The sequence below is a fragment of the Eurypyga helias genome, unplaced genomic scaffold (assembly GCF_000690775.1).
Source record: "Eurypyga helias isolate BGI_N326 unplaced genomic scaffold, ASM69077v1 Scaffold45947, whole genome shotgun sequence".
In the NCBI taxonomy this organism is placed as follows: domain Eukaryota; kingdom Metazoa; phylum Chordata; class Aves; order Eurypygiformes; family Eurypygidae; genus Eurypyga; species Eurypyga helias.
The window spans coordinates 2072-18352 of NW_010260658.1; the positions used below are offsets into that span (position 1 = coordinate 2072).

Here is a 16281-nt window from a genome sequence, read left to right on the forward strand (position 1 = left end):
AACTGCTTTAACTTTACAGTATGAAACCAAAACTACATACACATGACTTACTTATGGTGGCAAACATACACAGAAACTGCAGTTTTAAGTAATGCAAAACGCCTATGTTCAATACAAGAAATAGTGTGAAAAAGTCACAAGTTAGTTTACTGTTGCCCTATGGTGGCCTTTGAATAAACAAGATTATGAATCTTATGTGCACACAGTAGTATGAATATGTCAGTTTTAACATGCAATTTTTCCAAAATATTTGAGCTTCACAGCCTTTTGTTACTTCAATAAGCTTGTATTAGTGTGTCATCGTATGTTTGTAATGTCTAACCACTGCATCTTCTAGATGTGTATGTATACTGGAATCAGTGCTGAGAATGCCATCATTTCAAAAACAGCCATTTTATCCAAGCGAGTGCTGTCTTCTTAAATTGTCACAACATTTGGCTTCTTTCTTTGGGTTCTTCCTGCATATGCTCCTAAAAATGAAGTAGAAACATTACCATTTTGTAATTAGTAGCACTGTTTCTTGTAATAGCATTATCCAATAAAAATAGCCAAAAAGTTTAAAGACATTTTCTAAACAGTATTATATATTCAGTGGTTACTTTTAAAATGACAGTTTTCATAATGTTACACCCAAAATGCCTTACAAAAACTTCCTATATGTTTAAAAGTAACAACATTTAATAGTATTTCCTTCCTCAGTAACTATTCCAGCTTTTCTGCTACTCTAAAACATCTGCGACTACAATTCACAAGTTTGTAATATCACCAAGACACAGTTTAAATGACTGGTAGGTTTAACAATGCTGTGTGCTACTTTTAAACAAACTATCAGTCAAACAGGTTAAGGTTTCTTTTTCCTTTCCACAGCTCCATATTAATAAATCAAGAGACAGTTGTAGGTTTGTTCCCGAGCGTCAATTTACACAACCAGAATTACAAGTGCAGTATGAATAAGGCCATCAGGCAGAGCCCTTATAAATGGAAAGCTGCTCAAGTGTAAAAATACATAAATCAATCTCTCCACATGGAACAAATATATACACATAGAGGTATTTAGAAAGCCATATTATACTCTGCATAGCACAAATATCTTTCAGTAATAAGGGATTAGCACTGCACGCTGCTAAAAGGAGCACAACTTGGCATTCATTAGGGTCAGACAGTAGAGGGTGTCCAGCAAGGTGAGCAAACGTTTACACAAAGCAGTGAAAGTCATAGCATGTGGTGCAGAGCAGTGGAAATGGAAGACAGCCATGGAAGAGAAATAATTACCAGGTGATTAAATGAATGTGACAAAGGAAGTGCCAGTCCCTTTTAGGGTCTTCAGTTACTCTTTGTCAGAGTTGCAGTGGTTACTTACAGGTGTCCAACAGCTACATTCAGCGTAGTGCAAAGCAGCTTTGGACATGCCCGCAGAGACCTTACCACAGCAGGATCCCTCACATCTGAACACTGATTCCTACTATACAAACAGGCGTTCTCGCTGGCCCAACACTCTCCACTGCTGTACTCTTCTGCTCACCTGTGATCTCACAGGACAGACCACCAGGCTGACAGGCATGATGCTTTATTTGTGGTTTAACATGGCCTCTTACTCTCCTCAAGTGCACGCCCAGGTTATATAAGTATCTCATGTATGGAATAGGACAGTAGAGGGAAGGGTAAAAAACCCCTGCAATCTAGACTACAGAACTGAAGAAGCCAAATTTTATTAAAAAGTTAGAGTCCAGAATACAATTATCACCCAAACTTTTTCAGTGGCAGGGGGAGCAATGGCATGAGGCCTCTCCTGTGTCATACGACTACACATAGCAAGTCTGATGCCTTCCTGAAGTGCCAGCCTGAATGCTACCACGCTTCAGAGCGCCCACCACCTCAGATGGGCAATCTGCTCCCTGCTCAGGCTGGACAGGCATGCAGGAAAGAACATACTTGGCCACATGCTGCTGCCACCCAAATACTCTATGCACCTCATGCCCCACATTTCTTAGGGAATGAATGAGAACAAGAAAATAGATAAAAATATTATGGGTTAGGAGTACAGCAGACTAGTATAATTACAGATGTCTCCATTGCCTAGACCTTCTACTAAAATAAGTATATGCATTTGTTTGCCTTTTTATATTTTCTTTTCAGACTGACTTGAGATTACAGTTTCTCTGTCTATGGTCTTTCCCAGACAGAATTTATTCCATCACTAGAGATAACTTTCAAGAACCTCTCCTGAAAAGACACTTTATTACTTAAAAAAAAAAAATTACTAATAAAATCACTCTGTTCGCCATACTGCCAAGCCTTTCACTATTCCCATTTTATCCTTATGTAAAGAAAACCATGTTCTACTTAAATGTATTCAACTTTTTTCATTACTGCAAAACTATGCAGATCATTTCTTTCATGCCAAGTATTCCCCATCTAATAATTTCAGAATGCATGTCTATTCATTTAGTACAAGCAGCCTAACCTATTTATAAAGGAGCATATGAAGGTACTGGTGTTACACGATGGGAACATGTGATGTCCCAACACTGAATGAGGTTACGCAGTGCAACCAGAACCAGGCAGCACACCATGTTAGACACACCTGCCTGAAGTTCCACGAAGGCCACTACAGAAGGCATTAAATAGCTTTCCAGATATTCAACAAACAGCAATAAAGACAAAGAGGAATTTAGAGATTCATTCCAAAGAATTCTTCTCACTGCCAAGTATCGACTGTCATGACTCAGATAATTTTGACTAAGATAAACTCAGACTTATAGGCAGAGCAGCACACGCTGCCGACACAGAAGAGAGAGAATGCTTTAACTGGATGTCTGAGGCCAGACCCAAACGTAAAACACGCTGCAGATCGCGACAAGGTGAGCATGAATTATACGAGATTGGGGATGGCATCCAAATCTCACATCAGTGCTAAACTTGACACTGACAGCACCCTTTCCCTGCCACTCTTCTACAACTTCTGTAACACTGGGACTGGTAGAGGTCTTGATTGTTTCGCTGTCCCTGTTCTTCAGCATTCTCATTTACGAGTTAATACCAGACTCATTCTTGCAAACTTGCAGATTAAAACTTGCCTTAATGGCTACCTCTGGTTGCCATAACTATATTATTTGCTCAATTTTCTTCTTTATATTTCAGAGACATTATTTGCTAGGTTTGCTAATTGTTCTGTAGAGTCACTGAGTACAACTGAAAAAAATGCCTTGTTCCACCTTAGTAGTGACAGCACTGCATAGAACTAGCAACAGAAAAACAAAGAAAGAAACCTTGGCTCACAGAACCCCTCTCAGTGTTTTTTTTTTCCCTTCTTCCCCCACCACCCCGTCTCAAACTGAAATGCTACAGCTACTTCTCTTGGCTTCACAAAGCACTATGAGAAGACCAAACACTCTGGGAAAACATCACATTTAAACACACCTCTCTAAAGCTGTTGGATACTCCCTGCCAGCACTGCTACTGGACAGTAACAAATTTCCTCTGTAGGAAAGGTTTGATCATAAAGATAATTCAGATCACTGTGGCAAACAGTTGAAATCCTACAACATTATCATTTGCCTTACTGACCCCCAAAATTCCCTGTTTTTATACTTGACTTGGGGAACTCTCCTTTGAGAAAAAAGTGTAATTAAGAACTTAGACAGTTTTAAAATCAATTTATGTTTTGATAAATTAAGGTTTGTCACTTCAGAAATTTAAAGTCTGGATTAAAAAAACCCCACATTGTGTAAGATGTTTCATAGTATTTTATTCCCTTCAAGCCTGAATTGGCTGAAAATAGATGTTTGGCACTGTTATCAAACCTTTTTCATAAAAGGTTACCAACCAGGAGTCTCTGTACAGGAATATTCCACTTTTAAAACTGGGTCATTATGACTCAAACATTCTGTATGATGCTACAGTAACATATATAATCCTAGGACTGCATGATGCCTGAATGCCTACTCATAAGCCTGAAACTGTTCTTCCTGCCCCTTCAACCAGGTTCGTATTGAAGAGAAGTTACACGAGTGCACAGAGCTAAGAATCAAATGACATGACGATTCTCATCCAAGTCTAGTTTGACTACTATTAGCTTCTTAAACAGCTACAGTGAATATATCTGGCAAACTTTTTTATGACTGGGTATCTGGTGAGTGAAAGCAAATGAGCTGTGCAGCACTTTCTATGTACTACGTTTACAGAATTCGAAAGTGGATGGGTAAGTTACCAGCACTTTTGTTTAGAGAGATAGCTTAAATCTAAGACATAGCAAAGCAGGTGCACAAGAAAAGGAAAACAATATAATCCCCACTTAGCTTTTCTAGACACTAGTAACTTATTTACTATAAGATCCAAGTACCAATTTTCTACACACCTGAAACAGCCTTGTTAGACACTCTGCTCTCTGAGGCCTTCTTTTTATTTTGCTCAACCCCCTTCACTGAGGTCTTAGGGGTTCTAATTAAATATAAAAAAAGTTCATAAGTCACTTGCATCATCGGTTGAAAGGTATCCAAAAATACAGACACTATCAAACTGTATGGCACAAAAACATTTTTTACCACGTCGCACAGAGCCTCCTCCTGAGTATTTGTACAGTTCCTATTGAGATTATTACAGCTGAAGTAGATATGTTAAATAGGAGAACATGTCCCCATGAACAGATTTTTAAAACGTCATTCAAGAAACTGATTCAGTTCAGACACTGTGGCATTACAGCCTACATTTAAAAATATACGTATTTCATTAAGTGGAAGCAAAGCTTCATGGAATGAATGTTACAAATAGAAATGTTGGAACACAGTGTAAATGGAGACACTACACAAGAGGATGAGGACACAATATTTTCTTTCAGTATAAGGTAAAACAAAATTTCATCACTCCCTCAAAATACTGTGAGGAGTAATTATTTTCACTTTGAACAACAGTTGCACCAGTGTATGTGTAAATCTTACTCAGAAATCATTATGCTCTTGCACTTTGCTTTTACTTTAATCTTTAGGCTAAAAACATGCTGTGCCCTTACCCTTGTCTGCAAAGCAGTCTATGAACTGGGGCATTCTGTCCTTGATTTGGTTGAAGAACACTGTTAAAACACAAATTTTTATTAGGCTTTTCCCTCTCTTGGAAAAAAACCCCATAACAAGCTCATGAGGAATACTGAATTCTGCATTATGTTTCACAGAACAAATTCCAGAAAGGCTAACAGTTTCTGTATCGCAGATGACACAGGAATTAAAATTCCAGAATAGGATTACTACTTCCGCCATTTAAAACAGAAGCAAAAAGCACACAGATGAAACTCTCTCAACAGTGCCTTGGGTTCCTAGTCATTGATAAGAACACACAGGAAAAAAAGAAGTGAATGGCTTTAACTTGTCATTGAAGATTGAACTGCATCAGTAGCCAGCATTAGGGTTAGGGGTCTCCGAGCTTTTGGGTAACCACGGAACAAAGAGTGTTTAAGGGATGCCAGGTATTTGACTTCTTTTACACTGGAGAAAGGTGCAGATAGGCCTCTTAAGAGAACAGCTGCCATCTTCCTGAACAGCAAATACTGAGCACTGGAATTTGTTATCTGGCGAACAATCACACAGTCTAGAAGCAAGAACTTTTCTTCACAACAGAAAGCCACTTCTTTTCTGACAGCTTTCTAAAGATAAGCATCTCAATGATTCCATGGCAAAGTGAAAGGTATTAAGAAAAGTAGTAGTGTCAAACTGAAGCTTGGAGTTCTAGCAGTATTTCTCACAGAAAAACACTGAACCTGAGCACAGAGATTTAAAAAGCCAGAAATAAGTAATTTCTAAGGATAAAAGTTCAGAACTGACTCTGAAGAAAAAAAAATATTTTCTAAGTTCTGATGAGCTAACAAACCCCTTCCTCAGACCATGCTAACCCAGATTTCATTACTGTCTGTCATAACAGTGGCAGGAATTGAGCTGGCTGATGTCAAGGCAGCAATGCACATCACAGAACCTATCGTTACAAGGCAGTTCTGTAAACAAGTCATCTGCACTCACCGGCTTTCAGGAGTTTTCTGTTTTATGATTATTTTTTTACTTGGCATTCCCATTTCTGATGCCCTAGGAGACAAAAGTATTGAATAATATTTAAATTATAAAATTATCATCTAGGTCTTAAACAGAAACAGTAAGCGAAAACCTCAACAGCATCTACATCTACATGTAATACTGCCAGAGCAGCACTACAGATTATCACTTTTTACTTCTTAGCAAGCATCAGTTCACTGAGTTGCAGGATAATGCCCGCTACCATCCTCCCAGAACACTTTCCCAGAGATACTCTATCAAGTGTCTCTGTTGCTAGGCATTTTAGAAGGACTGATAAAATAACTTGGAGCACCTTTTACAGCTTACAAAATCAACCATAAACTGAGTGCTCACCACTGGAATACAGCATAAATGCATAAGTTTGTATGGGAGAAAAATGCTTGTTCCAACAAGAAGTCTCTTAAGAGTGAGCTACTGTCAGTAAGGCATCACGCACACAAAGACAGCTTTTTCTTCATTCTTCCCAGGAGTTTGCAAAGAAGTTGTTACTCCAAAAACTACTTTTCCCTATTTCCAATGCCTCCTACTCATCCTCTTACACCACACCCCTCCCCACAAAGGGAGAACTGCACATACTTCATGTACTTTTTCCTGTCCAGAGATTTCTGTGTAGCTGTTGAAAGTGTTGCTCTCTCTCTTGGACTCTTCACTTTATCCTAAAAAAGCAAAAGTACCGACAATAACACTGATTACTGCTCTTATTGAGCTGAACCCCATCTGACCTGCCCCTACTTAAAAAAAAAAAAAGTTTTTTCAGTACTAAGGTCACATTCAAGCTAAATTCAAGGGGTGTTTCTTCTTTAATATTACAGTCTCTTCCTTATAGTACCAGATTAAAAAGGCTTGTGTCCTAAAAACTTCTATTTAAAGTGTGAATTTTTTGTTATTACTTTCAACATGTTTTTTCATTCTAATTTTTATACACCTACACACTAAAAGTTTCAACATAATCTCCTGCTGCAGTGACCTTTTTTTAATAAATTTAACTACAGAAGCATAATTAAACAACATTTTAGAATTTTAAAACTTTTTACTAGGTAAGCAAGAATCTCTTAAAAGCAAAATGATTCAGTACTTAAAGTCTTAAACCAGTTTACACTCTTTTGAATATAACACACCATTTGCCTGAGCATCTTCTCTTTACGAACTTCACGATCATGATGCAGAATATTCATTCTTTCTGATGCCTCCATTGTAAAAAAGATGTCATGGATGTCATACAGAGCAGCTCGCAGCTGGAAAGAACAATTAAAAATTTAATAAAATATGCAGTCAAGTTAACATTCCCACGGTTTTGATCATCAAGCTCTTCTCACTGTCAATCTAAACAAAACATTTGGAAAGATAATTTTTAAATCTCTCAATGTGTCAGCACAGAAATGGAATCTTCTCTTTGCAGCCACAGTTGCAACATTTTACTTTAGATGGTTTTAGTTATTTGTACTATGAAAGCAGAATAGCTAGGACAGAAGAAAAAAGGTTTTCACTGTGTCACCTGAGCCATTACTCTTTCATGAAGGGATGCATCTTGTGCTGAAACACTTCCTCTTTTTAACGGGGCTTCGGACTGAAAATTTTTTATGAACTCCATAGTATCCTGGGGAAGAGGGGAAAATAAAATTCAGTCCCAACCGTAATCCTTCACCACAGACCCATCATTACACACCAAATGCATAGGACATACAGCCTTTGACTTGGACCTTGTGACACTAAACAACGCAACACTCAAACGTGTTCACATAAAAGACATTCCCAAATTCTTCTGAAAGCAGAAAATGCATGATTTCATCTGTCAGCTGAAGATAGGAACAAAAACAGGAGAAGCTGCATAATGCAAGTGTGCTGATCTTACTTTTACAGTTTGCTTGAGATGTTTCAGTTTTTCGGTCTGCAGAAGTCTACGAGTGAGAAACCCCTTTGCCACAGCAGTGATCTTATCAAACTTCATTTGTATTTCTGGACTGAAAACCTTAAAAGAAAAGAAGCATTTTCTAAACATTTGATTAAAAAAGAAAGAATTACTAATTGGTATTATTTGGGAAATAATTATGTGACGTAAGTTTTCAAGTTGTTGATAAAGGTTTTGGCTAGGCCAGAAGTGCCCACCATAACATTCACTTAGCAGAATGAATATGTTGTTACATCATTATTTTTCATATATGAACAAGGAGAAAAATACTCCATACAGTTCTCTTGTGTAATCAAAGTCAATATAGGAACAGTTATTAAACTTTTGGGTGAAATTTATTACTGTACAGCTATTATAAAGTTACCAGTGTCTTACAGAAACTAGAGGGCTTTTTAAGCTATAATATCTTTTTACCCTTACCTGAGTCCACCTAGTTTTGATCCTGTTACTCGGCCTAGATACTGAGGTTTTTATAACTCCACTACCTGATGGTCCCCAGAGAAAGAATGACGTTTCACTTGTTGTAGCAAAGGAGTTGGGTGCTGCAGTATGAGCAAAACCTGCATGCAAAGCAGAATGTAGTTCAACACACGCTTTTGTCCAAAAAGTAACGACTATGTGTGCATACACACTCAGCTCAGAGGTAGCAGCTTTATTTACAAGGTCAGTTATAGGCAAGAAGTAATCTGAATATTTCTGATTTTTCTGCTAAACAGAAGACAAGATAAAACATTTCCTGATGTTCTCAAACAGGTGGGAGGTGTTCCATCAGCCCTACTTCCCTGCAGTGAAGACCCCCTGACAGAGCCCTTCTAATTCTCCTGTGCAAATGAGATCACCCAGCCCACTGCCGTGCAGCTACTTGACATGAGGATGAGCCTTCTGTGACATGGCCTAAATCCACCTCCTCATCCTTGACCAATTCAGTTTACTCTTAGCTTGTTTTCCTCCAACATGCCCTGTAACAATTATATACCAACACAATACATGGAACAGCACAAGGATGGCTGAAACCATGCTAAATGCCAGCTAGACAAAGATGCAACCCAGAATCTGTTTTACACATGCCGCCAACAGCTGAAGGCAGCAGCTGTCTGCATACCCTGACCAAGTGCCCTAGGGCTGGAACACTGCATTTGTCAGTACATTTAGTCTATATTCTACCCACTCAGTTTTACCGATGCTGGTAGAGTTTGCGTTATGGACTGCCTCCAGCTGAGACTGCATGCTTTCCAGCAAGCCACTTTCGCCTTTTTTCCTCCATTCCAACTCCATCCTACTGTTAATATTCACTTTGGAAATTTCTGTTTCTGTTGTAGCAACTTTCTGTCCTTTCAACTTTCTCTCCTGTTCTTCCAGTTCCTACAAAAGAAAAAAAAATCAACTATAAGACACTTATTCTAACTCTGCAAAGCAACAGAATATATATTTTAAAACCAACTCCTTCCTGAAACTGCAGTACAACACATGTGACCATTGCTAAGAAATTTTCCTCTTTTTACCCTACCTTCTGCAATTTCTCCTGTTCTTTCTCTTGTTCAGCTATCAGAATCGACAGCTGGTGTGCATGCTGTTCTTCAAGTCTCTTCCTCATTTCTTCAAAGGCCAACATTTTTGTTTTTAAAATATCTTCTGAGAAGACACATTACAAAAAATAAAGCATTAAATAATTTCTATGTGATCTTTGCTACAGACATACACGCTTTTTACCGATGATGCAAATTGCTCTGGTTAAAGTACAACATATCTTTGATATCAAATTTCCATTATGTACTGCAAAGAACCTCATCAGTCCTACAGTCCTTCAAAATGTTCATGTTTGTGGGATAAGCCTGTGAATGGAACAGGAGTAACACCAACACAGCAGATATTAAAATAAGGGCACAAAAAATTTAGCTATAAGAATAGTATACCTACACTTGTTTCAGTAAATTGGAATTATGCCACTACACCTTTATGTGGCAGAGACATGTACAGATGTAAGTCTTGAATTAAAAGAAAATACCTGTATAATGATCTGCAACCCATTAAAAGGTACTTTCTTTTAACTTCTAAAGGGTATCTTCTCTTCTAGTAGTCTTACTTAAGCCTAATGAAACAAGACATTCTTTTCTTTAGTAATCAAAGAACCACAGAATGGTTTAGGTTGGGAGGGACCTTAAAGACCATCCAGTTCCAACCCCCTGCCATGGGCAGGGACACCTTCCACTAGACCAGGTTGCTCCAAGCCTCATCCAGCCTGGCCTGGGACACTTCCAGGGATGGGGCATCCACAGCTTCTCTGGGCAACCTGTCCCAGTGCCTCACTACCCTTTCCAGGAAGTACTTCTTCCTGATAGCTAATCTAAACCTCCCCACTTTCAATTTAAACCCATTACCCTTTGTCCTAAAAAAGGAGAAATGAAAGCTAAATCCAAATGAAGTTAAATGCAGATTCTACATTCAAATGGGAAATTAGTATTTGTGATGTCAGACGATAGCCATGAGAATAAAACCAGAATTCATGAAACTGATGTTTTAACTGATGCTTCCTCATACATGGTTTAATCAAGCATTTGTTCCAAATAGCTGCTTAGACTTTTGACTTCAAGCAACTCCTAAGACAGCAATTACTCCATTCTGTATCAGATAAAACTGGCTCGAATAGCAAGCTGAATTTCAGAATGTCATTAATTAAAAATTAGAGAAATAACAAGCTTACTAAAAAAAAAAGCTAGTTTACACTCAGAATTTTAGCCTTTTGATACACATACGTACCAATGATTAACGATCATAGGGGTTTTTTCCTTAAAGATTCATAAACTGAGAAGGAAGTTGAAGAAAAACCCTCAATTACAGGAAATCTTTTACCTTTTGCCATACTATCAGGGGCTGCATTCTTGGTAATGTAAACCGATCCCACGGGATATTTCTGTTCTTGCAACCACTGCTTCTCTTGTTCTTCCATTCCAACTGTTAGAACACAGGCACTGTTTTCTTTTTGGCAGCTGTCGGTGTCCAAATCAAGTCTACATTTTACCTTTTCCAGACTATTTTCTAGAAGCTGCTCATTTGCTGATGAAACACTTGGAGTGTCCATCTGCTGCTGCATATTCTTGCTCTGCATTAGTAGTGGGGATGGGTTTTCTACATCGTAAGATTTATTGAGCTCCACTGGTGAATGACATTTAGTATTTTCTAGAAAACCAGGTGGTTTGGTTTCATTCACAGCTAGGACCTTCTGGGTTACTGTAGGCTGACTGATGGCAAATGGCTCGTTCAATTTTGGAGCCACAGTGTTAGTACTAGTCTCTAGTTTACATGGTCCCCTGCTGTCCATCACTACCTGTCCTTCCACTGTAGCTGACAACGTTCCTTTGTTTTCCAAGTGTCCAAAGGAATGGTGATTTGGTTTGCCAACCCCCAGCCCATCACAAGGGCCTGAAGAATTCCTGTTGACACCAGAAACTCTGCTAGGGCAAACCATAGCAAAGTCGACCATGAATTTTGGCACCGATTCGGACACATTATATTTATCAGCAATATCTTGCATGATTAAATCCATCGCCCTACCCTTGCCTTTAGGACTTAACTCGTAAGCATTCACAGGGTTATTTATGACGATGTGTCCCATTGATAAAGGTCTTGGGCGCCTTCGGTGCATTTTAGGGCTCATGCTTGGCTCTGGGCTTGGCAATTTGGCATAAGAGCCTGTGAGGCTCCTGACGATGCTACTGTCACAATCAAACACAGAAGTCTTTTTAAATTCTTCATCTGAATCCAAATCCATTAATGGGGGTGTTCCAACTCTCATAGGTATGTCCACTTTAGAAAAACTGGATAAAGTTGACATACCTGTGCTATTTGCGTGGGCAGAGGCACCTTGGAGAAGGGTATTTGATTTATTAAGACTGGGTTTGTCCAGTGCCAGAGCACTGCAACTTCTGCCTGTAAGCTTGACTCTTTCTTTCACAGGGTCAGTTTTAACGCCATCATTTTCTTTGTCTGAATGACTTTCACTCGCACTCCTCTTCGAATTACTTTTTGAGCTACGCTTGGTTTGCTCCTTCTCTATGTACTCCCTAGATTTCTTCATCAGGTTCTGAAGACTCATTATGTATGGATCTTGGACTTCCTTATCTGGCGGTGGCATGCCCAGTCTCTCTTGCTTTTGCAGAGCATGTGACGCAGGCTTCTTATGCACGTTGTCAGGAGACACCCCCCTTGGACAAGGTTTGTCTCTGGAGAAGTGATTCTCACTTTGCTTTGAAAAAACACTTTCTTCTGCTGCTTGAACTACTTCTGTACCATTTGATGCCACCTGCCCAGTGGTGTCTAATGGCATAAGTTTTGATGTCTTTTCAAGCTCCATGTGACCATGCCTTTCTGGAGAACATGCCAGATTGACATCTGATAGAGCTGTGACGTCAGTTGAATCTTTTGAATCTGAATCAGGGCAAGTATTCTCAGCCTCTCGCGCAGTCACGTCACTCATGACGGGTCCTTTCCCGATCTGCAAATACAGATTGGAAAAAAAAAAAAAATCATGTATTTTCAATGAAATCGTCTCAGATTACTGCAAGTTTCACCTGAACTTAAAAAAGAAGGCTGAAACATTAAAACCAATAAAAATTTTCTGGTTTACTGTTACCAATTTCCTTCGAATTACTTAAAACACAGAGCTCTTTGCAATGAGAAAAAGATTGTTGGAATTAAAATATAAATTTGAATAATGGCCCACTCTGAAATTTACTGACACCGAGCACCTGAATACAGAGATGCAAACGAAGGACATACTCAAATAATATTATTGCTTCAAATTATCTCGCACAATTCCTCTCAAAATATGAAAACATGTTTATATTAAATTAGCGATGTAATTAAAAAAAGACAGCATGAAATACAGATTAACCTATAGACAACTAACAACAAATGAAGATAATTCCTAATGAGAATAGTTGGAACGAAGATAAATTTTTTCCATTTATTTACTGTTTCAGAGACAATGAAGTACGAGTTTTCATTTCTCAAGTACTTAGACAAACAACTTCATTTAAGTGAGAATTACATGTTACTTCTAGACAGCATTCCTTTAAAAGGTTTTTCACACTAAAATTATCCTACAAGTTATCCTACATACTGCAACTCAATTATTAAAGAGACACCTTGGGAAAAAAAGCATCAAACATATGTTCCTGTCTGCTCTTCAAATCCTAAGCAAGGTGACTGTTGCCATGCACACTGCAGTAAACAATGCAAACTGGTTATGTTTGCCACCTTGGTAACTTAAAGTTCAGTGTTAACTGTATGTGTCTAAGCAAGAGCTTAAAGACTGTATTATAACTATTTCTAAGATAAATAATACTGCTTGATTGGATGTATTTAGTACTCCCTTTAATTTAACTCTCTACTAAATTCGTCATTGAAGGAGCAAAGAAAACAGTATAGTTGCAGTAAAGTTATCAAGCACACACAGAATTACAAGTCACTGGAAAGGTAGTTTTATTTCTGTAATCGTAAAGTTGAATACAGATTATTTTCTGACTAAACAAATGCCTGTAAATAAAGCAATCCAGTTGCTCTAACACCAGGGGGTTTGTTCATTTGTTTTTACAATCTAGTTACTTCAGAGTTACAAAAGCAACAGTCAGTCATCTCATGACTGACCACTGATCTGCCTTTTGCACATACCAAAAAGCAGTGAAAAGCAAGCCCCATGCACTGCAGTAAATGTAGATATCACTAAATAATCATTTATCGGGTTACACACCTTGAAATACTAGCAAATGCTGGTTCTGGAGAGTTAACTGCTATTAATTTCATGTTTATATTGGTGAATACTTAAACCCCAGCACTTTCTCATAATGTCTATAAGCAGACATCTCCTCTAAAGCTATTAGCAGGCATTGGACTAACACTACCTGAACATTTTCGAGAATTTCCTGTCCACGATTCAATAAAGAACTTTTCCGAGAGTTCTGTCTCCAGGTCTCCAGATCCAGTGCTTTCTGTTTATACTGCTGTATTTCCTTTTTCCTTTCAAGGCTAAGCTGCAAAACAGAGTGTAAGAAACATGGTTGATATCACTAAATGCAAATTTCAATACAGAATTACAGAAATAAATTAAAAACATCAGAAGAAAACTATAGAAGAACAACAGTCATCTAAGTTGATATTTTGCACACACTCTAAATGTCATCTTCTTTTTAACCAATTATACTTTTTCAAAATGGAAGATGCATAAAGCGCCCTCTCGGCATAAACGCAAATGAACATGAATCAAAATGATAGTTTATAAAAAATTTGCATGAACATTACACGCTACAGTACCAATTTAAAATGACACAGGACTCAGACTGCAGGACAGGTCTTTCCCAATACTCTGTGGAGGTGGGAGGTTTTGGTCTCCTGGAGAGCCCTCTGTGACCTATCTGCCTACCCCTACTCCAACTATTAAGCCCTACAAAGGACTAGCTTGCACACAGCCTCTTGAACCAGAGGCAAATTTTACAGCAAGACAGAAATGCATGCAAGCAGCTTTCTGGATCCTTTCAACAATCAGAAACTGAAAATCTTCCAAGTTACGGCTGTAAAATACGTAGTTTGGATAACAGTCAAAACTACATCTACAAAACGACAAGAGCTCATTTCACAAAGTTCTACTTGAAATAGAACTTACATTTTCAAGTCAAATCATGCATTTCTTCTATGAAACAATAAAATATCCGCCCATTTGTAAATGAAAAATATTACAATATATACATTGAGGGCTAAATGATATCTGTGCCATGATTTCTGGAGATCAGTTAGAGTCCCTCCATCCACACCTCCCATCAGTGAAACAAGGAAGTCAGGCACATTATTACACAAGCTACCAACAGTCTTCTGCTTGGCCCTGTTTGCATTAAGCACAGAATGACCTAACATAACTGATGAGCCTGTGAAATACATTAGCAAAAGCTGCAAACACATGTGAAAAAGAAATCTACTTAAAAGCTTTTTAACTACCTCAGTATTTCCTATTTGCACTGTTTTTTTGAGACTTTGAACATGTGAGTTTGTTTAAATACTTGGAATACCAATATTGAACTAGATGATCTTTAAGGTCCCTTCCAACCCAAACCATTCTACGATTCTATGATTTTTACATGAAGTTAAACCCAGCAGTAAATTCATCTATTTAATACCACAAACGTTTTTGTTCCCCTTGAGAAGGTAACAAATTTCAAGAAATGAAAGCAAATGTAGTAGTCAGTGTGGAAAATAGTACATTTTACCCCCTTATTTGTAAAATTAAGGCTAAGAATGCTTAGACTACACTAAGCAGCAGGCCAGATGACACCTCAAACAGAGCTGCACCTTTGGTAGAATCGTTACATGCGGACATCAAAGCTAGTGCCAACAGCAGTTAGCACACCAGGGAAGAACAGGAGGGAAAAAAAAAGTGCCTTACCAGAGGGGAAAGCACAGGAACCCCATGGAATTGAATGAGGGAGATATTTTTATGCTGAACAGTGAAAGAGGTTTCTCTTTTTATTGCCTCTTCTTGGATTCTGGAAAGATGCTTCTTACAGAATACTTCATAGTCCTCCATCGTCATGTTAAGTAAGCTGCAAAGAATAATAACGTTACTCTTCCATGTGCTTCAAGACCACGAAGGGAAAACATCACCACAACTAATTCTGTATGACTATATTCTGGGAAGCAAACTATATATTAGAAAACTCAACAAGTTCCTCTTCTTTCTATCATTAACAAAAGCTGCAAAGCTATTCATTTTTTCCCATGTAAAAATAGAATCTGCATATATGAGTAGAAAAAGGTGGTCACAGGTACACCGAGAAGCAAGCAAGCATTGACACAACCAAGATTTACAGAGCTACACATGCTACAGACAATCATGACAATGACTAAGCCTTTAAGGTCTCCTATGACTATCCAGTAGATCCTACCAACTGTAAAAGCAATAAATAAATTTGAAGCCAATTTAAAAAAAAAATAAATAAATAAATAATTAGGTTCATGTTAAAGGCATACCAGCCTTTATGTTTAGGGGGCTGAGGGGAAGGTGTGTCTCACTCCCGTGAGCCTCTTCCACACATCCCTGCACGAACAGACACCAACACTTCCACCACAGAAAAATAAACTACAGCCTTGTTTCCTTAGAAGCCCATGCCTACCGGAGTAACACTCCAGAGCCAAGCACCACCTGTCAAGGCCTGACAACGCTTTTGTCCGCCCTCGCGCACTCCCTCACCGATTCCTGCCTTCCTCCCGGGCGCACCGAGCGCTCCCCAGGCCGCCCAGTAGGACCCCTGCTCCGGGGCGGCCTCCCCC

General features: G+C 38.6%; 1 protein-coding gene across 1 annotated transcript; it reads right to left on the reverse strand.

Annotated features, from left to right (window-relative positions):
• Window positions 1-417: 417 nt before the first annotated feature.
• On the reverse strand, window positions 418-15544 carry CCP110 (centriolar coiled coil protein 110kDa). The gene is made up of 14 exons (XM_010155090.1): window positions 15398-15544; window positions 13866-13994; window positions 10816-12457; window positions 9473-9597; window positions 9144-9327; window positions 8386-8525; window positions 7909-8025; window positions 7552-7653; window positions 7175-7291; window positions 6633-6712; window positions 6006-6068; window positions 5009-5068; window positions 4358-4440; window positions 418-470 (listed from the first exon to the last, which is right to left on the reverse strand). Exons 1-14 carry the CDS (start codon window positions 15542-15544, stop codon window positions 418-420), a joined length of 3042 nt encoding a protein of 1013 aa, XP_010153392.1.
• Window positions 15545-16281: the final 737 nt, after the last annotated feature.

Coding starts and splice junctions, on each gene's coding strand:
- CCP110 (XM_010155090.1), bottom strand. CDS start 15,544: ATGACGATGGAGGACTATGAAGTATTCTGTAAGAAGCATCTTTCCAGA. Junction 8,526..9,143: donor CGCAAACTCTACCAGCATCG/GTAAAACTGAGT, acceptor CTTTGCATGCAG/GTTTTGCTCATACTGCAGCA. Junction 4,441..5,008: donor AGACTGCTTTGCAGACAAGG/GTAAGGGCACAG, acceptor ATATTTAATTAG/AACCCCTAAGACCTCAGTGA.